General features: G+C 35.5%; 1 protein-coding gene across 1 annotated transcript in view; it reads left to right on the top strand.

Annotated features, from left to right (window-relative positions):
* Positions 1-22,982, top strand: part of GALNT13 (polypeptide N-acetylgalactosaminyltransferase 13) — a 554,418-nt gene extending 531,436 nt beyond the window's left edge. Inside the window, exons 12-13 of the mRNA XM_065880130.1 lie at positions 2,857-2,991; positions 22,613-22,982. Coding sequence (XP_065736202.1) covers positions 2,857-2,991; positions 22,613-22,753 — 276 coding nt within the window. The 3' untranslated portion in view covers positions 22,754-22,982. The remainder of the gene's footprint in view (positions 1-2,856; positions 2,992-22,612) is intronic.
* The last annotated feature ends 715 nt before the right edge of the window (positions 22,983-23,697 follow it).

Here is a 23,697-nt window from a genome sequence, read left to right on the forward strand (position 1 = left end):
TAAAATAAAGCAATTTCAAAGTGGAAAATTATCCTTCACATTGAAATAATCCTATAATGGGCAAAAGAAATTTCTCTAGAAACTACCCTCTCTCACATCAAGGTGTACTACCAGATTCATTTATTTAATTAAATATGCTTGCAATTGTATTAAAAAAAATACTAGCCATGTTTGGGAAGGATACAAATACTTATCTTAGATGGGTGTTTCCTTTATTCTTCTTTTGGTTACTCTTTTTCCATGAAAAGTATATACATTGAAAAGTATAAAAAGTATACACATATACATGATACTTCAAAGACAGGAAAATCTTTTCTGAATTCAATACATGAAATCGATAATATATTTTATATTGTTTAAATAAATGAACTTTATACACTTCCCAAGTTTTTATATTGTTAAGTAAAATGTATAACCTTTGTGAAAATTTTCCTTTTATGATGTTGGCTTAAAAGGGTACTTGGGTTCCATCACTGACTTTGCATCTCCCTCTTACCACTACTTGTGATCTTCCTAGAAGCCCTGAGTACCAGTGCTACAGAGGCAACCATTTCAAGACTAACTTAGTCAGCTTACAGGCTAGGACTCAGAGTTTATAAATGATCTGTAGAGCTGACTTCCTCAGATTTCATCAGGTTGCTTTGGGAAATGAAAAGACCTTGAAATGACCTTCCTCATCATACTCCCTCTTGACATTGCAAAGAAAAAATAAATACCCACAGAATACTGAAGCATGCTTATCATAACTGACAGAAGAAAACAACTTTTATAATTATGTACTTAATAACCCTTACAAAATTTTAATAATCGATGTTATAAATAAATTATTCGCACTAGGAACAAAATAATAGAGATTATTATAGCATCAGTTTGAATTAGCTAACAATGAGTCTGCTATCTACCTTGACATTTCTTGGATATTTTGAGAAGAATTATAGTCAAGCCCAGCCAAAACCACATGAGAAAGGTAAACATAGAGCCTGCCTTTAAGGAGATCTCTAAAGATAATTCTACAACCTTCAGAAACCCACTGACAATATTTAATAAAGTTTATGTGATGTACTTATGTTATAGAAAGGAAACTGATGAAAAACATCACTGTCTCTAGACTTAGGGAATTGGTCATATGGTGGTGGCAACAAGGACTGCCCTTTACGGAGCTCCATAAAGTTTACAAACTTTATTTTATTGAACCTGTTGTGTAAGTTTTATAAGGCAAATATAATTCAGAAAATACGATGTCACCAAATATTAAGAATTTAATAATTTAGTTAACATCCTCTAACACCATACAGAATAATAAACTCAAAATGGATTAAAAACCTAAATGTGAAACTGGATACTATAAAACTCCTAGAGGAAACATAGGCAGAACACATAAATCTCAGCAATACCTTTTTGGATCCATCTCCTAGAGTAATCAAAATAAAAACAAAAATAAACAAATGGGATCTAATTAAACTTAAAAGCTTCTGTACAGCAAAGGAAGTCATAAACAGACAACCTACAGAATGGGAGAAAACATTTGCATACGATGCGACCTACAAGAGATCAATCTCTAAAGTATACAAACAGCTCAATATCAAAAAAAGAAACAACCCAATCAAAAAATAGGCACATCTAAACAGACATTTCTCCAAAGACGACATACAGATGGCCAAAAGGCACATGAAAAGATGTACAACATCGCCAATTATAAGACAAATGCAAATCAAAACTACAATGAGGTATCACCTCACGCCAGTCAGAATGACCATCACCAAAAACTCTACAAACAATAAATGCTAGAGAGTGTGTGGAGAAAAAGGAACCATCCTACACTGTTGGTGAGAATGTAAATTGGTATAGCCACTATGGAAAACAGTATGAAGTTCCTTAAAAAGCTAAAAATAGAACTTCCATATGATCCGCAATCCCACTCCTAGGCATATATCCAGAGAAAACTATAACTCGAAAAGATACATGCACCCTAATCTTCACTGCAGCACTATTTACAATAGCCAAGGTATGGAAGCCTCCTAAATGTCCATTGACAGAGGAATAGATAAAGAAGATGTGGTATATAAATACAGTGAAATTTTATTCAGCCATAAAAAGAATGAAATAATGCCTTTGCAGCAACATGGATGGACCTAGAGATTAACATACTAAGTGAAATAAGTCAAAGAAAGAAAAGAATGAAATAATGCCTTTGCAGCAACATGGATGGACCTAGAGGTTAACATACTAAGTGAAATAAGTCAAAGAAAGACAAATATCATATGATATTGCTTATATGTGGAATCTAAAAAATGATACAAATGAACTTACTTACAAAACAGTAACAGACTCACAGACATAGAAAACAAACTTGTAGTTACCAAAGGGGAAAGGGGTAGGGATGCAAATGTATAAATCAGGAGTTTGGGATTAACATATACACACTACTATGTATGAAACAGATAACCAACACAGACCTACTGTATAGCCCAGGGAATAATACTCAATATTTTGGAATAACCTATAAGGGGAAATAATCTGAAAAAGAATACATATACATCACTTTGCTCTACACCTGAAACTAAGCATTGTAAATCAACTATTACTTCAATTTAAAAAAGGAAAAAAAAGTTAGAATTACAAAAATAATAATTTAGTTTGTTAAACTGAGTTCACAAAAAGCACATGACACTGTACATATTTTGTAGTTGAAGAAAAGGACGCAGAGAGATGAACTAGCTTTCTCAAGATCACACAGCAGAGATCATTTGAAAACACAAGTTTATCTGATATGAAAGCTTCCACAGATAAATCTGCTATACTGCAATTTTTTTTTAAAGAAGATATTATTTTATTGGCTGACTCTTATATTTTCAGGTATTTTCTTATACTGCTGACAAAGAAATCAGAACCGATGACTTGTGCTTGGATGTGTCTAGACTCAACGGACCTGTAATCATGTTAAAATGCCACCACATGAGAGGAAATCAGTTATGGGAGTATGATGCTGAGGTATATTATTTTCTTAATTTATTTCTTATTTAATGCTTAGACTCAGTTATGTATTTCAAATACATTTAAATCCTAAGCTATTTTTTCTCTGCATTGAAAGAATTGTATTTTCAAGCATGCATGCTCATAGCTGAAAACATTAGGATGGTATATCATATAAATAGGTTTTTGCCAAACTAGTCCATTAGTATAAAATATACATAAGGAAAATACAGTCATTTTTATGTGCTTAAACTCTGTTATCACCATGTACATGCTCAACATAAAGTAGGTAATGGACAGGCCATGCCTATCTGAGAGGTGTGTGTGTCCTGTATGAAAATGTGCATACAGGACAATATCACTAATATTCTCATATTTTCAAATTTTACATTTTACATGGTTGTAATCTGTGATATTTATGCTTCTCAACTTAAAGGAAAAAAGAAAATAGCCACAAAAATTAGCATGAATTAGTGTTCTTTACATTAGTAAATACTTTGCAGAATTCAATGAATTAATTAGATACATAATCAGCTAAGGAGTATCTTCACAATATAGCACATTTTTCTGATAGAAGAGAGGGATAGAAAACAGTGAAATTACTGTTGGGAATTTATAGCCAGGCAGTGTGTAAAAACCAGATCGACCATCAGATGGAGCTAATAAAGAAAGAAATATTTTCCTCTGCATAAGGAAGGTGCATTGAAACAGCTGCATTTCTTTCAGTTCTCTTTGCTTAGCAAAATGAATTGGTCATCTTTGCTACATTTTCCACATCATTAAATGGTTGGTGATTTATTCAAAGATAAGTAAACTTTACTCTTACAAGATAAATAATACAACAGAGATAAAAGAATTTCACAGATGCAGATGCAAGCCTATAATACTCTGCAAGAGTAACATTTTAAAAACCAACCTCCAGAGTTGTTGGTATTACTGATAGTTTAACGAGATCTTTTTAAACACTTTTTGAATGTCAATTTAATTTGCAAGATGTAGTTTCTTAAGTGGAATATCAAGAAAACACTGAATTCTAATGTGATCTGAAACTAGTTATGTAGGGTTAAAATTGGGCCCTAAAATTTATACAAGATTACCAAGCTCCTTAGACAACAAATATTTTTCTTCTGGGACATTATTAAAGACAAACACCCTGAACCCTTCCTATATTGCACCAGTGTGTTCTATTCAGACTCTTGCCCTCCTAATACGTTGTTCATCTTCTCTAACCACCAAGTTTTCTCTTCAACTGTTATCATCCATCACCATCCTTTAGGTTAAGACTGGGGATGGATGCTGTTTCCTCCAATAATATGTGTGGGTAATCCTGGACCCTGAGCTCCCTACCTCTTCAATGAGGAAAAGTACAGAAAAATGTACAAATAAAGGAGAAACAATGCAAGTTTTAAAATAAAAACTTTTGTTGTTGTTGCTGTTGTTGCTCTTTAGTTTTCACTAGGAAACAAGGACTTTACTGGGCTTGTGCTAAAAAACAAAGAAATCTAGTATATATTAAAAGGAAAGGGAAATGAGTATACATATTTTTTATAAGATGAAACAGAATTTCAGAATACCACATCTAATCTTTAAACTTTTCTATAATTTTTAAGTGACAACAGCTTCTATAGTCATAATTCAAATTCCTGCATATTTGAAATAACTATTTTTGGTAATTCCATATATTTGTTTATATTTTTATCAGCCAGTAGCAAGATTACTGAATATTAGGGGATTTTGCAAGGAAAGTGGAAAAAAATAGCTAGCTTCAGCTAAGATATAGTTTTTTGTAAATTTACTATTTTGGATAACTAGTAGTTATTCTGTTGCAGTATTTTAGAGCACTGTTATGTTCTGTGGCATGTAAACATTATTTCTAAAACACACACGATAAAGCTTATGTCATAAATGTTGAGAAATGTTTATTTTTAAATAATCCAATCATCTTAATAATTATATAAGTTTAATTTACTCTCCTATATGTTTAGGTATTCAGAATTGTGATGTTCACCTTGTCTAAATTTTAAATCATAATGTAGATTTTTTTGCCAAATAAAAAAATGTAGAAATCATAATGTAGAGAAGACACACGAGAATAGATTATAGAAATAATGCACTGCCTTTCTGGAAATTTCAACTTTGAAAGAAAACACTGATTTTATTTGTGAAGAGGTCAGCAGAAAGACATGATTTTTTAAATGAAATTGAAATACAATAATTATTTTTTATAATTACCTTTTCTTTAAGTTTAGGTTTATGATCACTTTAAGTCTATAAAAGTCTCAACAACTGCTACCCAAAGTGTAATTCTAGGACTAGTGCCATCACCTAGGAACTTGTTGGAAATCAGGAATCTGAGACCACCCTAGACACACTAAGTCAGAGTCTGTATTTTAGCAAAATCCCCAGGTCATTTATGTACATGTTAAGAGTTTAGGAAGGACAAATCTAGACAGTGGCCAAACATCTGCTTATCTTTCTTAGTCTTTTTATATGCACTACTGAAAAATATTGCAAAGTTAGGAAAAAGCATAAATATGTTTTAGAAAATGACAAGGCTTCCAGGAGAGAGAGAGGAGGGAAATGGAGCATAAGGGTGAGAGGTGCTGAGATGAGAAAGGGGAGTAATTGCCAAGCAGCTCTAGTTTCATATTACAACCAGTGGAAACTAGAAATAGCACTTGCTGTTTTTTTAATTCTTTATCTACGGCTATCAAGGGCCAATTAATTCTTCTTTGAGAAACCTGAGGTGGCGCACTTTCAAAGCAGAATAAGGAGTTCACAGAATTACAGAGCTGAAATTTACCTTTCAATTCTCTCCTTTTAGCCTTTATTAGAAGGAAGCTAAAGTACAAAGATTACACCACCCATGGCTGAGGCAGGATTTAGGTCCTAATGAAGTAACCAAAGAAAGCTAGTTATCAATACAGTTATGAATCTCACAGTGTGAACAACTGAAACATTCCACACCTTATCTCACATAGTCCTTTCAATCTTAAAAAAGCAAGTCATAAATGGGAGAACTGTTCAAATATCCAGAGAAAAATTGAAACAGTATTGGTACAGGAAGGGGGACCCCTTCCAGGGCCCGAGAGTGGGCTCTCGTCTAACACTCGGAAATGAATTGTCTGAGGAGACACACATGCTGACAAAGCAAGAGACTTTACTGAGAAGGGGCACCTGGGTGGAGAGCAGGAGGGTAAGGGAACCCAGGAGGACTGCTCTGCCATGTGGCTCACAGTCTCAGGTTTTATGGTGATAGGATTAGTTTCTGGGTTGTCTCTGGCCAATCATTCTGACTCAGGGTCCTTCCTGGTGGCAAGTGCATTGCTCAGCCAAGATGGATTACAGCAAGAAGGATTCTGGGAGGACATATGGACTGGTGTCTCCTGTCTCCTTTTGACCTTTCCTGAATTCTTCCGGTTGGTGGCGGCTTGTTAGTTCTATGTTCCTTACCAGGACCTCCTATTGTTAAGATAACTCACACAAGTGGTTCCTATTGGGCCTGGCCAGGGTGGGTGGTTTCAGTCAGTGGTTCCCCTAATAACTCCCCCGGAGAGACTTCATACTCAAGATACTTCTTGGGAATTGGGGTAGAGGTCTCTTTCTTCTGTAACTACTTCCTGCTGAGAATAGGCATAGTCCTATTAGAGTAGAAGTCTCTCTCCACCTGATCTAAATCAAGGTATTCTGTGCCCAAAACCAGCATTCACCCTCGTGGTAACAATTTAGCCTGAAACTCTTGGATCCTGTTGGAGATGAAACAGACAGGGGCCAAACAGGAGGTCTAACAGGATGGTCATCACCAGGCCCAGAAAAGGAAGGCAAAATCTGGGGTGAGAGCTGCAGGGTGTGTGACTTCCTTCTGATTGGTTGGTGGTGAGGTAACAGGGTGGTGTCTCCAGGAACCTTGTGCTCAGCCTGAAATTACCATCCTCTCTACCTGGGTGGGGGCCTTAGTTCCTGCAGAAAAACTCAAAGATATTCTTATGCATACTCCTTAGGAGGAACCAGGACCCTGCCCCAAGGCTGTAACACCATTTGACGGCTCCTCCCCTGTTTTTGCATCCCCTCCCTTCCCTGATTAACAACTGTTTGAATCTGCCCTTTGGAGCTCAGGGAAGGTCTGGGAGGCTGAATGAAGTCTATATCCTATAAACAAGAAACAGGGGACACGGAAAGGATTTGTATTCCAGAGCCCCACAGAGTCCTATCAGTTTTAATTCAGGAAACTGGGTGATGACAGCTCTGGCCACTTCCTGCTAAAATGGGGCATAGTCCTGCCTCAATTTGGAAAACAGACATTGAATTGGAAATATTTCTGAGTTCCAAGTCCTGGATCTGAGTCTTGTATGATTCAAATCTCAGCCCCTGGATCTGCCATTTTTGTGTAACAGACCAAATTAGAAGTAGTTGGAAGAGTGACAACTGGAATTTTAATAGGCAAAATAAATCTCATTTCTTTTCAGGAGAATAAGCCTGAAACCCAGTCTGGACCAGGCACTTTGGAGAGACTTGTAGCCATGTAGCCAGTTGTCTAGTTTTATCTAAGTAGGTTTTAACTTTTAATGTGGTGTTAACACATAGATAACAGGTGCTACCGGTCACCATACATGTCCCTTTTTGTTAATGTATGATCTAAAACAATTCCATTGTCTAAAATGTAATAGTTACAAGAGGAGACCTTTAAAAAGTAAGGTTGCAGTTACCAGCTGCCAGCAGACATTGTTTTGAGGATGGCTGGTAGCAACCAATTCTGAGACAGCTCAGAAAACTCAAGTTCTTAGCAATACAAGGACTTGTCTGAAATCACACCCATAGTGTCACCTAGTTATTTCATTGGGTATCTGAACCACAGCTACTCCATTTTGACTTTTAATTGTAATACTATCCTTAATAAAGCAGATGTCACCGTTAATGATGTTAGTATTTCTCTAGATATGGGAAGATATAAGAATTTGGGCTCATAAAATCTCCTGAAAGTATTTAACTATCTAAAGCCCTGTTCTGTCAGTTTTTCTCAGAGCACAGAGTGCCTCATTCCTGATCTCCACCCTGAATTCCTTTCAGGGAGTGTTGAAGGTCAGCGGCCACAGTGGCCATTGACTTAATCCTTGCAGAAGCAGATGGCAAGTGCCAGTTTCCAGTCAGCAGGGCCCCTTCATGGTCAAAAATTTGGTAAATTCGACCATGGTTTGGGGGGGGTTTCATGACTATTTTGTCCCACGGTACTGGCAATGCTCATCCCCAGGTCTGGTGACGATTTCGCTGATAGGCCACTCAGTGTGCTATTACTGGACTAGGTCTTATTAACAGTAGCCAAAAATCTCTGGGCCACCTGTCTTACTAGCCTCTTACAGTCCAGAAAAATATTCCCTCTTGTTGCTTCGTCCCGTATCTAGAGTTGCGCTATTATAATCATTGATCTCATATGGAACTACATATCATTTTATCAGAGGCTCAGTCACACATTTGGTAATACAAGAAACAAAAATGTTGTAAAACAGGCAATATAAAAAACAATATAGCTGGCAGATTAGTGAGGTCATAAGTAGGAATATAAGTCAAGAACTTCCATCAGGTGAAGCCCAGTATATCGCAGGTCATCTGACTTAGTCTGTTCTGTACCAATCCCTGTCTTTAAGGGAAATTATATATTGGCATTGTCCATAAGGCACCCAGTGCAGTTTCCTAGTGTTACTAGACTGATTATCCTTAGTATGATTTATTTGTTCCCAACAGAGAGGAGCTTTTTTACCTTAAATTACCATAGCCTGGTGTTATCTACTTAAATCTGTCCCATAATTGTGGGAGATTTTATTCCTTGGCTGAAACTTTGCTTGTTGCTCTGATTGAGCTTGAGTAATAGAAGAAAACTCGTATTTATGGCCAGGGTCAGAGCAGGCATTATTAATTGACCAGGTGAGGGGATTCCATCTAGTAATAGCAATAGTAACCTGAACATGACTATAATTTTTTTTTTAAAGTAAATTTCCTCACAGCTAACCAATTAGAGCCCTGGAGTGGAGAAATCCACCAAGGTAACCCAGAAGTACTAGACACAGGTTAACTGGCCACAAGCCCAACAACTGGATTGATTTTTCAAACTAGCATAGGATCATGCCTATGATAGAAAGGCAACTGATTCACATGCACAGGTCCAAGAATCAAGCAAACATTATAAATGATCATACAAGTCAGGTCCAGGATCTTGGGCTAGCTGTCTATTTCTGATATTGTCTTTTTCTCATCCTAGGAGGAATGTAGTTTCTCCTCTGTTTGAGCATTGTTCTAAGGTGAGTTTGAGGTCAGCAGTCCTCTCTATAGACCAGTCTGGTACAGGGGCCCTTTGTAAGTGGAAATTAATCCAAGAGTCAATTCCCTTCAGTTTCACTGTGCATGAGCTAGTTAAGAGTACCTGATAAGGGCCCTTGGTCCATGTTGGAGATAGTCCTTTCAATTATGCCTTTTCCAGCATGCATAATCCCCTGGTTGCTAGTTGTGGGGCATCTGATCTTCATCCAAAGATAGATTACTGAGATAAGCTTCAGAAACAAACTTAGAGTGTCCTTCAATTAAACTTTACATTAATATAACGTAACAGCAAGGAACTATCTGGGAGGTGAGTCTTAGTAAATAATAGACCGCCATTAACAAAACTGGAATTTAATATTCACTGAAACATAATCTTTTTCTCTCTAAAATTACCCTCGTTTTTACCAAATATAATCAAATTAAGACTAGTCTGTTTGCAAAATAAGTTTGGTCTCAATAAACTTGGCCTGATGATTTATATAACTGTAATTGATCATATGGGTTTTTTGCTTGCTAAAACTTTTATAAGGAGTCTCAGCCTGAACTTTTAAAAGTCCTCTCAGGGCTAGGAAAGTCACACCAAGGGCTTATCACAGATTTTGCCTAACAGATCTAGGTGAATGCCTTCCTTTTCAAGGTCCCCAAAATACCTTGAGATTTCTGTACCTGTTATTGAGGTAGCCTTCCTAATTTATCTGATAAAGCTGCTGGGAACCTAAGGGCTTTCACTCTTGAAGGAGCAGATAGAGAGAAAAGATAAATGTTTCAATTCTGCTTACAAAGGCATAATTTACCAAATTACTGTAGTCATAATTAGTGTAAGGGGAAGGTTTTCCTTATACCTGGAAAACACAGATTTAAAGCAGTAATTTTTCAGATAGAAACCATGAAAATTACAACCATATTCACCAGTTCACTCAGTCCTGTGTAACTAATCCTTTTTGTTAACAGCTTTAGAAGCCATCAGGTTTCCCATTAGAATTCTTCAATTTCTTACCCAGTTCAGCATTATGGTCTGAAAGTCAGAAACTTGTATTTATCCAAAAGTCCTTTCTATAAATCTTCTTGAAGAGGAAGCATTTTTGCAAAGGCATCAGAATGAAAACATATCTGTCTATAATGACAAGACTTCAGGAGGTACGTTTAAATCTGTTTACAATGCAACTGACAAAGTAACTTGGTTACTGCTGTGACGTACACTTTCAGATAATAACTAGAATTATGACTGATAACATTTTACCAGGACATATCAGATTTTTAGGAATTCCATATAATCTCTATATCTATATTAGTAACATGTACCACACAATATAACCTAAGAAGATTAAGTTCCCACGTAATTTAATGTACCAAATGAAACTAATTAGTTTACTTCTCTCTTTGGGATGTTTCAGGAGCCCTTTGAAGCATCCCAAAGTTAGCTAGAGGTCAAAAGGACTTCATTAGAATTTGATTTAGGAACTTTTGTCAAAAAAATTCAAGAGGGTTTAAAACAGTCAGATAATATCATAGGTCACTGTGAAACAATAGTTATTCACTTAGCCAAAGTAACAATAAAAGATTTCAAAGGCAAATACAGAACAGATCACTCAAAAGGTAAAGAAACTTAAAATCTGTTATCAAGGGCAGTTCAACATTTTAAGAAAACTTGTCCTCTTAACAGAGAGAAAAGGCAAATTCAAGTTTTGCACCAGCTTACTTTTAAAATTCATTTACTCAGTCAAATTTATTTTAAACTCAGTCAGTCCTGACCATGCACAAAACTCTTTTCTTGGGGCCCACTTTCCACAAAACTTTTTATCACTTTCTGTATCCATCACTTTATTTTTCCATTCAGAAACAGCCACCTGTAAGTCAGACTTACTTCCTTTTCCCTTAATAAAATGCAATTCCATGCCTACCTTTTTTACTGAAAACACACACCCTACTTTCTTTAAGCAACCATGGACTGTCCTTTATATCAGCACTCTGTAGATTGGTAAACATAAACCCAAATAATTTCTTGAAAAATGTGCTTTCTTATAGAAAATATCTCAGTGTGGCACCAAACATATTTATTAACAGTCCTAAATACCTTTTGTTTCTCTGCAAAAGGAAGCCAATGTTCAGTAATTAATGTTTCGGTATCTTATTTGGGAATGACCTAGCTATTCAATAACCTTCCATCACTTAATTTAGCACAACTCTAGAATTTCAAGTTACCAGAATCTGGAGAGACTATTTTAGACAGACATTCCTAAAGCATAATTATTCTTAATAGAGTTTATCTAAAAGCTCTTATCTCATTTACATTTTCTTTCCTTAAAAGTTTCTTTACATTGAATTTTGTTTTGATTTGCTTTTTGCTGGCAATTTTGTAACAGATATAACAAGATTTTATTTAGCTTATATTAAACCTAGGTGCAATAAAAGTATTACACTTAATGTTGATAACTCTAAAGACATGTCTATATCAATTAGATTGACAAACTTATACATTAATACCAGATATTAATTTAATACTGAATATTTCCCAGTTCACGTGAACCCAAAATTCATTTACTTTTCTTTAAGTCAGTTGAACAGAGCTCATTTACAAATTAACCTCAGCAATATTATCCAAAGACAAAGACACATACTGAGACATACAAATATCCAGACAGACACAATGAAAGATTTAGCTTCATTTTCTAAACTTAGTCATAAATCAGGTATCACAATATAAAATTCACTAGTTTATAAATAACAGTTGGAATAAGTAAAATTTTTAAAGGCTTCTTCCCATTTTCCTCTCAGTTGCAGGAGTTAGAGATGGTGTAGATAAGGGTTCCTGAGAGCCCTGGTCTCAAGGCACAGGGAGAGAAAAATCATGTTCTCCTAGTAGGACTTGTTCCCTTAGGGTCAAAATTCTGAAAAGACGTTTGATCAAGTTTGTTTTTACTAACTGTATATGCAAAAAAAACCAGTTTTCAAGAGTTTTACCTAAACCAACTTTCTCTGGAGTCTAAACAATATGGTGGCCACACATATTCCCATTTCACAAGGCAGAATGGCCATCACAAATCACAACACAGAACACAAACAGGCCTGGCCATCCTAATCACACACTTGCTTAAGTACAAGATTGCAGTCTCTCAGAAAACCTCCTATAGAGACACAGAACTTCAGATCCGAGTACTAACAGAGTAAATGGAAATATCTCAGGTCTTCAAAAATCTCAAAGGAAGGAAAGGAGGCCAGGCTGCAGGAAGAGGGGAAGGAAGGGGGACAAAAGGGGTGGCCTTATGGATGTCTCCTGCCACCTGCAGACACCCAGGTGTCATGGGACCTTTCCCTGGGCTTCTAGGAGGGGAGGACGGGAACTCAACCCTACCAGAAACAAGAGACCAGACCAGAACCAGAATTCGAGTTCTCTGCCCACCAGAGGTGATCAGGCTCCGACCCTCAGTTCAGGCTGAGGGCCTTCAAGCAGACTCCTACGTAGAGGATCAGGACAGAAGAAAAAAGGGTAGGATAGGAGGGGTTGAAAAGAGGAAAGAGAGGGAAGGGGAAAGAGATCAATACAATCTCTTGTTCCTTACCCAGTTGGGGCACTCTGGCCAGTCATCCACATCAGGAGACCATGGAAAAAAGGGTCCCGGTTGCGGCCACTGGGTCTGGTCCCTCGGCAGGTGAGCTGGTCCCCGCGTACCCTGAGTGGTCAAGATGTCAGTCATAGCAAAGAAGAGGTCCCACCAAAATCGCCATTTGTTGCAGGAAGGGGGACCCCTTCCAGGGCCCGAGAGTGGGTTCTCGTCTAACACTCGGAAATGAATTGTCCGAGGAGACACATGTGCTGACAAAGCAAGAGACTTTATCAAGAAGGGGCACCTGGGTGGAGAGCAGGAGGGTAAGGGAATCCAGGAGGACTGCTCTGCCAGGTGGCGCACAGTCTCAGATTTTACAGTGATGGGATTAGTTTCTGGTTGTCTCTGGCCAAACATTCTGACTCAGGGTTCTTCCTGGTGGTATGCGCATCACTCAGCCAAGATAGATTCCAGCGAGAAGGATTCTGGAAGGACATATGGACTGGCGTCTCCTGTCTCCACTTGACCTTTCCTGAATTCTTCCGGTTGGTGGTGGCTTGTTAGTTCCATGTTCCTTACCAGGACCTCCTGCTGTTAAGATAACTCATGCAAGTAGTTACTATGGGGCCTGGCCAGGGTGCAGTTTCAGTCAGTGGTTCCCCTAATGGTATCATAAAGCCTCAAAACATGGAATCTATCCAGCTGCTTTGGTTTGTTTACTTCTTGAGTGGGGGGAGAAAAGAGAAGGAAATAAAGTTTACTGAATGTCTTTAATTCTGTTTTCTCATGCAATTCTTACAACAGTTCTGTAAGATATTATTTGTATTTTTCATTATCAATCAAGTAGTGATTAGTGTGTTTAAATTCCTTGTCTACATCTGCACAGCCCAGGTTTCTGGCACTAATTCCAGCAATCTTTCCACTACACTACCTTACTTCCTGAGGTCACTGAAAAACTAAATATAATTGGATGCTTTCAAATGATGATTGATGATCTTTAGACAGGCGGGACCTGGGACCCTTTGCTGCAGTGCTGCAATGCTTGCACCTGGACAAATGTCTCCTCAAGCTACAAATTACAAAGAAACTAAAAGGGACTAAAAATAACTGTGTGCATGCGCAGCTGGGGCAAATTATGGACAAAAAAATACAAAAAGACCGAAAAACCCAACTGCCACTTCTAAAGAGCCGGGAGCAAAGACAGGGTACTGCCCATGCCCCCTGCACACACCAGCTCGTGCCACCCCCCACCTTGGAAAGGCCACAGGAGTGAAAAGGTTCCCTTGCTCGCTCCCCCAAGGTGCGGGGTGGGGGGTGTGAGCTTGTTCCTTACATGGGGTGAGGGTAGGGGTGTGTTCAGGGGTTGGGCCAGAGGGGTGGCTTAGGTGTTTTTCCCACCCCTTTGGTGGTGTTATGCACAGTACCCTGCTTTTGCTCCCCGCTCTTCAGAAGTGGCAGTTGGGGGTTTTTTTGGTCTTTTTGTATCTTTTTGTCCATAATTTGCCCCACCTGTGCATGCACAGTTTTTTAGCCCTATATAGTTTCTTTGTAATTTGTAGCTCAGATGTTTGTCCAGGTGCAAGCACTGCAGCAAAGGGTCCCAGGTCCCAGCCTATCTCAATTTGATAAGTTAAATGTACAGTATTACAAATGAAAGAAATGGTTAAATATTATCAATTATTTGTGGTACCAAATTGTATTCACACAGAATTTCTCCTTTCCTTAATAACTGGAAAGATGTACTGCAATAAATTTTGTCTATTTAGATAAACAGGCAGTCATAAAACTACTTTGTCAGTATGGTCTGATTGCTTACGAATTTTAGCCACATGTATTCATAATATAATTAATATCTAATTGTTTCACCTTTCATTTGAATGAAACTAAGAACTTGTTGGTAATAAATACATGTCTTTGGCCAATTCTGATTTGAAATATGGAGTTTCCCACTTTCCTAAGTATTTCTTAAACAATACAACCATGCATTTAATTCAGTATCACTTTATACCTGGCCAAATATGTTCATTTTGGGGGCAACCTGAGCATCATTAGCAAAACTGGAAAATCCCCACCTGGTCTAGAATCTCTTGAAAAAATTCCTTGAACACTTTGGTGCTGTGAAAGCCCAATGCCACAAAGTTAAAACAAAAGGAAAAACAACCTATATTTAATCTCACTGAAATATTTTAAAGATTACTGTTATAAAGGTCTGCCATCCATCCATTCTCTTGTATTCAAGTTGTCTTATATTATTCTATTTCATTGCAATTGGGTTCCAATCCATTTGAAATCTGTATTTTCCTGCAATAAGTGCACATAATCACATTTCTTTTTGAACATTCAGGCGGCTACATACAGTGTGAGAATCTAATTTTAGAACAGAACACTTATGCTCAACAAACACTATGCAACAAAGAAAAACAAGGAAGCAAAATATGATGCTAAAAATAAGTCTTGTTTTTCATGTGACTGAGCAAGTTGACTGAGAAAATGCTTGTTATGAATTTGATATCCATCTGTGTCAAATGTTTCTCAGAGACACAATATCAGGAATTTTTTTTCAGTAGGTAAAATATATGGGATTTATATTCACTGAAATCACAGAAGCTTGTATTTAGATTTTACTTAATACCTCCTCTTTTATTTCACTTTATCAGAAAGCAGGTAAATGGGAATATAATTTCAAGGTAAGTCATCTATAATTGCCAACCCAGCCATTTCCCTGAGTAGGATTCCTAACAAAAATAGTGGCTTGATTTACCTTTTGAAGGCTGTGTATATCAGACAAGTATTATATTTCCATAGTCCCACTGACCCAGAGCTGTGATTTCTTATGTAGAAACAATTAGTAAATAGGAATTTCAGTAGTTTAGTATTACGCTTTTAGTTCTTGTTTGTTAAATACCTACACCTGTACACTTATTGTTTTTAATACTCATATTCTAACAAGTGCACAGATCACCTTGTCAGAAGATCATACTTAAAATTTTAAATAAGAACTTTATTATATTAATATTTAAATAATTGTTATTCTGTACTTGATCAATAGGGGAAATCCTGTTTTTGCTATTAAATACCTATAACAGTCCAAATTCATTCTTTATGATTATATGTAATAAAATTGACCAAGTTTCATTTTAAACTTTTCGTATGGCATCTTTTAAACTGAGACCTGTATGACTGGTTCTTCAATCAACCATACAGTCACTTCTGTCTGTTCATTAAAATATCAATTTTTTTACTTCGTGCTTTTTCACCCAAAGGTATGACCTAATTTTATAATTTTATGATCCTTATTTTGTCACCAAAATTGTTTCCCTAGCCTAATTCCAGTTGGCTTTCAGTAGTAATTGTATCTTTAAAAGGGTAGATTTAGGGCTTCCCTGGTGGCACAGTGGTTGACAGTCCGCCTGCCGATGCAGGGGACATGAGTTCGTGCCCCGGTCTAGGAAGATCCCACATGCCGTGGAGTGGCTGGGAGCCATGGCCGCTGAGCCTGTGCGTCCAGAGCCTGTGCTGTGCAACGGGAGAGGCCACAACAGTGAGAGGCCCACGTACTGCCAAAAAAAAGGGTAGATTTAGAGATACTCCATGACACATCTTGTTTCAGATAGCAAAAATATGTTTAAAGGCAGGAAGCATTAACTTTTCTCTTATGCATCTTAAAATAGTATGATTGAAATTTTGTAAAATCCCAGGAAATACTAATGCTTTATATTTCAATAGAGAACAATTAAGTAATGCTATGTTATAAAGAGAAACCAATAGCAGCATAGGGTTCATATTGTCCTGTTTCCTAGTCAATATTTTAAAAAATGCTATAGAAAATGATATTTGGCAGTATGCTGCATGTCAGCCTGTATGTCACACTGCCTTCAAAACTGAGTTAATATGACAGTTTCCTACAGTTGCGAGAGGCATTTGTAACAAATATGACAAAGGGCTGGTATGCTTAAAAAAAAGCATTTAAAAGAAAATATATAAATATACAATATATTTATTTACATTTTTATATATATATAAATATCCACTATAAAAAAATCCAATATCCAATATAAAAATATCCAAGGTCTTGAACACAGCATAGGAGATATATAAATTAACCAATGAAAATGGAAAAAAAAGGTATTTAAATAACTAAAAAGCCATTAAATAACTGTAAAAAAAAAAGTCATTTCATATGTGTTCTTTTATCCATTTCTTTATTTATCCTGTCCATATGTCAAGAAATGTTTATAGTGGCAACACACAATACTGATGCAGATGCAGTGAAAATGACACAAATACTGTATTCTGGAATAGAGTAATCACAAGAAAACTGCTGTTGCTATTATTGCAAAATAATTATTACAGATTTTTTTAAAATTTACTACTATGTATTAAAATGTTCATACCTTTTGATCTTGTGATTTCACGTCTAAGAATCATTAAAGAAATGATTATAGATGTGGAGAGAGATGTTCAGAGATGTTTATCACAGCATTATTTATAGTAGTTCCAAATTGGCTATCCCCCAACCCGGTCAACGGAAAAGTTAAATGATTTTTGGCAAGTCTCCTTTGTAGAAATTATTTTTTAGGTTTTTAAAATATTTAATTATAAGAATGATGCCCACAATATAAAGTGAAGTCTATTTAACTAGATGAGCTCAATTACATAAATTTGCATAAGGGATTAAAATTACTAGAAAACCAATAAAATATTAACAATTGGTATCTCTTCTAAACAGAATACTCAGGAAAAAAAAAAAACTATACTTTTTTTTTCCCAAACAAATGAAAGCACTAAATGTTTTTGTGGGTTTTTAAAAATGAAAAATAATTTTTTATCTCAAAGGGGTTGTTTCAGATTTCTAATTTCTTCTGGTTTATGGTTTTTCAGAAGTACCTAGAGTGAAATTTCTTTGAGTTTGTTTCATTGTCATTCATGTGATAAACATTTTGGGGGAAAATATTACAAATATATATTTTTTTCAACAAATATATTTTTTATGGAAAAGTTTATATTGTATTCATATTCTGGAGGTACATTTCCTGAGTATAAGTAAAATCAAGTTATTTTTGTTTTAAACCAAGGAAAACTTTATAATTCATTTTTCTTTTTAATAACACATGAAATTCATACTCACTAACACTGTGGTCTTTGATGTTAACATGACATTTACCAAAAAAATGTTCATTGCAAAAATCACTAAGAGTAGAGGATTATCAAACCCAGAAATTTTAAACAGTATAGATAGGAAAGGCAAGCTTGATTTCATAAAAAGCCCCCAAAACTAGTCTCCTTAACAAATCAACTATATGAACAGTATCATTTCACAAATAAAATTTATTATATATGATAATGTTACCTTTCCTATCTTTGTAAATCATTTATCTACCATTTGACTGTAGAAAGTAAGTCCTTGAAATGGAAAAATCCAATGATTTGTATCCAGTAAGCTGCCCAAGAGATGTAGTTTAATTTTATCAGAATTTATTTTCTGCATTGGTCTTCCACTAAATATTTCAATCAACAAACTTATAGAGTACCTCATGTGAGCAGGCACTGGACTTCATGATGTAGAGAGTCATGGTCCCTGGCATTCCTGGAGCTTATGTTCCTGTGGAGGAAATAGATGGAAAACAAGAAACAGACAAATAAATTAATTACAAATTAATTAGGAGAATTATGTCAAATTAACAGCCCAAATGGAGTTAATCATTTTCTTTTTCCTCCCTTCATTAACTTTCTAATTGACATTTAGATGAATGCACCAATGCATATGTGGAACACTTTTAATGCCACCAGGTTAGCCCTGTGAAAACACAGTGGAAATAACTTGAGTACCATATTGTACAAAGTAAAGCCAAGCCCTAAAGCTAAATTATCCCCTAGATTCTTCCCTGGCATCCACTCAAGCTTAGGGCAAAGGAATGAGGGAGCCAAAGACCATAATCAAAAACTCACTGGACTAATCAACGGTTTTGAATATGCACTCACAAAATAACTCATTTAATGCTAACAGCATGTTATTGCTGGAATGAACACTAAGAATATAACCTTTTCTATCCAAAATAAACTTTTGCCCCAAATGTTTCATCATTTGGTCTCAGGCTCTTCTCTGTGTTCTCAGTCTTATCTTCAGTTACTCCTACTGAATACAGTTGACATGAAAGTCAGCTAAAGGGATGTGGGCTCACAGCTCCATGGATGCAATTATTGTGACGTGTGCTTTCAGTGCTTATCCAGTAGAAATTGTATGTTGCTGAGAATGATTGATTTATTACTGCCTTTGTACTAGATTTTGTCATTACTCATTATTTTCTTTGTCAAACAGACCCACACTCTTCTTCACATACTCACCCAGTCCTGTCTCTCAGTAAGCAAAGTAGCTGATGGCTCCCAACAGCCCACTGTGGAAATATGTAATCATAACCCTTTGCAAAAATGGCATCTAAGAAACTATACAAGAAAGGAAATTTTTAGAAATATTTTTAAGAATTCTACTGATTACTTTCTCAAATAATTTTGGAGGTTTGTGTTGCAGACTTTATTAAATTTATTTTAGTGTTTTTCTTATGTTTTGGTACTGAAATCTAAACTTATTTCTTTAAAATGTGGTTTAAAAAAATCTTTATGTGCTATTTCTCCGTGGAGTTATTTTTCTGTCTGTTACTTCTTAGCTGCTTATTAATTTGGAGGCTGCATATATTAAGTGGTGTTTGTCTATTATTAATAGGTTTGTCTATTATTTATTAATAGGTATTTGTGTATTATTATTTATAGGTATTTTCTTTATTTCAAATATACATATGCATAAGTATAACTGATGAAATACATTATGACATATTAGCTCTAACTATAGCCATGTCTATATGACAATAGATTTTGTAACAGAGCTGAAAAAACCAATAAAAAAAAACTAACATAGCCCAAAAATTGTTTTTGGAACACTGAAATTATTAAATTGTTAATTTTTATTCAGACACTTTGTGTGCAGATAGAACATATCCTTTCTAAAATTTACTATTTTAACCTGAAACTTAAAGCAAATGCATTATTGAAGACTAAGATGTAATTTTCAATAACTTTATGAAGTAAATTATTTCTGAGCATTTCTTTGTGGCTGGTTAAATGACATAATTATAATAATAAAAGCTTTTAAAAATTGTACTTTTCTGACTTGTATGATTTGTGAGTATCTTCGCAGTAGACAGTAAAATGAATTATTATTCAGTTCAAGTCCAATAAGTACCTGTCCTAGTTCTTGATCTTAAGGGGATTATTGTCCTGTAAATAAAAGCTATTATATTGTCCAATACCTTTCTATGAGAACACATAGGAAGTTAGGGAGTTATTCTGGTTCAGATGAATCAGTTAAAGGTTGTTAGTAGAGGACACAATTGAGCTTGGGATACTTGTGACAAGGCCGAGAATGGAAGTATGGAGAGGAGGGGGAAGAGGGATGTTGTTTAGATTAGACTTACATTTGAGACAGGGCATTCCAAACATACATTGAAAAGCTGAAAAAATCCAGACCTTTTGCACAAGGCAATTTGCATATATTATCTTAGTTTGTTTTCCAAGAAACCATACCTGGTAGGTGCAATGCCCACCAAGTGGTCATCTCAGATTTAACTATTTAGTCTCACAAAATTACAAGTCTTTTGCACTTAAAGAGGCCCACTATTTGCCTTCCTATTATAATGCAGTTTATCAGATGCAGATGCAGTTAATCAATCAGAGGTCATTTTTACTGTAAGTCATTGATGCCTATAAACATAGTTAACAATTTTACCCTTAGGTTGCAAGTGATCACAGATAGCTGACTAAAGGTCAAATTTTTTAAGCAGTAAGGGAAAGAGCATTTTTACATATTAGTAAGTACAATTAAGCATCTGACAAAGTATGTCCTCAGAATGATTTGGTAGCTTGCCCAAATTTTCATGGCTAGTAACTTGGGAAGAAGAAATTCACACTTATGGCTATCTAACCCTAAAGTGTCTGATCTTTCTACTCCACTACACTGAAAAGGAGAGTATTTTCCTTGGTTGGTTATCTTAACAGCAGTGGCTTTTGACTACTAATGAATTCCTTCAAAGAAAATATTTATGCATTTTTTAGAAAGAATATTTTAGAAACTATCACATATGTAATTGACAACACATATTCAATCTAATCCTTAAAGTCATATACGTGTTTTTTAAAAGGATCTAATAGAAGCAAACAAGGGTAAGTGGCTTTTTTGGAAAAGGACATATATACACAAAGGACCTCAGGTACGTAACAAAAATGAACACTCTGATTTTTTAACTAGAACTTTCTAGAAAAAAATGCTTGTTTTCTTTTGTATCTTTTTCCAAGTTGGCTTTTGGTTCATAAATGAACAAAATAATTTCTGGCATCATAAGCATAAATCAACTATCTTCTTGCCTATCTTTGGCCATTTCTTCTTTTGTCCATTTTTCAGTATAAATGGCTTGATTCCATGTACTGAAAAGAGCAACAACAAAGGCCTAAATCTTCAAATCTTCTTCACATCTAATAGTCTTGCTCTTTTAATTTCCTGTTTGTTGTCTATTAAGCATCCTTTACCACAAGCCTATTTTCCATTCTATCTTTTCTCAGGACAGCGCAGTTCGGGGTGTTTGTAGTCCTAATCCAAAACAAATTATAAGTGTCTAGGCAGTGTTTCACCACCATTTTTTTGCATACCCCCTGCATTTTTTATCTTCTGACTTTCAATATAATATCAAGAGCCCACCCCCCCAAAAAAAAGTATTTGTCTACCTTTAATTTTGGTAATTTGCAACAAGAGTATAATATATGGATACTTTTTTCAAGATATATCTCCAAATCACCTCCCATATTCAAACACGTCTCTTCTGGCTGGGGAGTTTTTCGTGTAGTATGGTTCTAGGCATTGCCCATGAAACTAAGCAGAACTGTATATGATAATGTATACAATTAGTGCATAAGTTAGTATATAAAACCATGTGGACTTAAAATATATATCTGAAAAGTCCAAAAATATGACTTCAAAATGTAAATGTGAACTCAAAAGAGAAGACTGGTTAACCTGGTGCAATTATTGGAATTACATTTCAGCATTTGGGTACTGAGAGGATGCTTATTAATACTGTTATGAAAATATATATAGGTATAATATTTTTAAAATATGTCCATCACATCTGTTTTTATTTGATGCTGGTATTTTTTAAGATCCTTAAAAATGCAAACTAAATATGGTGAGCACACCATCAAGTAAGATAGATCTTTGTTGCTATGGTAATTACTCTTCTACAATGAATGTCTCACAGTCACAGATACTATGGCTTGTATAGTATTTTGAAAAGGGAACATCTCCAGCAGTTTTGTTCATCTGGGTCACAGCTGTGACATCTCTTTTCATATTTGCCAAATGGTTACTAAGTAACACATGCCCAAGAAAACTAAGATTCTGTAAAAGCTTTTTAATATTTGCACTCCTCAACTGAACTCTAAACTCACAAATGGGCTTTTTGCAAAGGAGCCTGAATTCTTGGCAACGCATGATAAATGTCGGCCAATTTCTTTAACCATCTGCAAACAAAGGTGCATTAGACAATGATAAAACCATAACAGTGAAAGTTGTATAATAATTAATTCAGAGCCACCTGTGCACAGTTCCTCTTACAAACACATCGCAATGTTTATACCAAGAAAAAAAAAAAGGACTTTTTAAAGAGCAGATTTAATCTGATGTGCTAGTGAAGTTTAAGATAAAATATGTTGCACTGATTATTGGTTATCTTTTACAGAGACTCACCTTGAGACATGTTAACAGTAATCAATGTCTAGATGAACCTTCTGAAGAAGATAAAATGGTGCCTACCATGCAGGACTGTAGTGGAAGCAGATCTCAACAATGGCTGCTAAGGAACATGACTCTGGGGGCATGAAGACCATTTCCCCTAAGCCATGAAAGTGTCTACACTTATGCTTTTCCATTATTTCAATTAGGAAAAAATATTAACTTTGTTGAATTGAAAGTTTTAAAATCCTTTTAGTATTCTAAAACACAGTTGTTTATAATTCATTTTTAGGAATGTTTGCTTATTTCCCTACTAAAATTTGTATCTGATTAAAAAGCACATAGAATAAATAACAGCAAACTGTTATTAAACATCAGAACAACTTGAAAAACAAACTGTGTTTCCTTTTTAAAAACAAAATTATTGCTATCATGTCACAGGATTAGTTTGGGAGGGGGGGCTATTTTTATTTTTTTCTTATAATGTGGAAAAAGGGACAATGTAAATGCCTTATAAAATAACTTCATTATGAAATGTTATAAATTGTTTTATAAACTCTGTTTCTACTGGACCTTCATGGAAACATGTTGAATTTCTATGTCAACAGCAAGGCCATTACATTGAATTACTTCTAAGGAATGAATTTGTTGCTCAAAAATCAGTTCCAAATTTTGTACCAGGAAAAAACTTAAATTGGATATTGACATCTCATAGAGTTCTTAAAAAACATCACATTTAAACAAAAAAGTGGAGGAGAATTTGAAAATTCAATTTAAAGTACATGAAATCAGAAGAAACTAGCTAGTCATTGAGGGGAGCAAAATGAAGCTTAAAAACAACAATTGAAACATTTTAAAAAGATATTCTGTTTGGGTTGCAATCACTTCTAACACAGGCTGAGTGTAACAATCAGCTTGGTCCTAGAATTGATGTGGGAAACTCAATTTTTAACCACTTTGTCTCATAAACTCTACAGTTATTTTTCTCTTCACTCTAGAGACTGGGACTTGTCACTTAGGCTACACAGAATTGTAGGTGAAGGGTAGAGTATTAGCCCTAATTTTTAATTCTTTGGCATTTAGGATTTTAGT

Source organism: Phocoena phocoena, chromosome 7, assembly GCF_963924675.1.
Source record: "Phocoena phocoena chromosome 7, mPhoPho1.1, whole genome shotgun sequence".
Classification (NCBI taxonomy): Eukaryota; Metazoa; Chordata; class Mammalia; order Artiodactyla; family Phocoenidae; genus Phocoena; species Phocoena phocoena.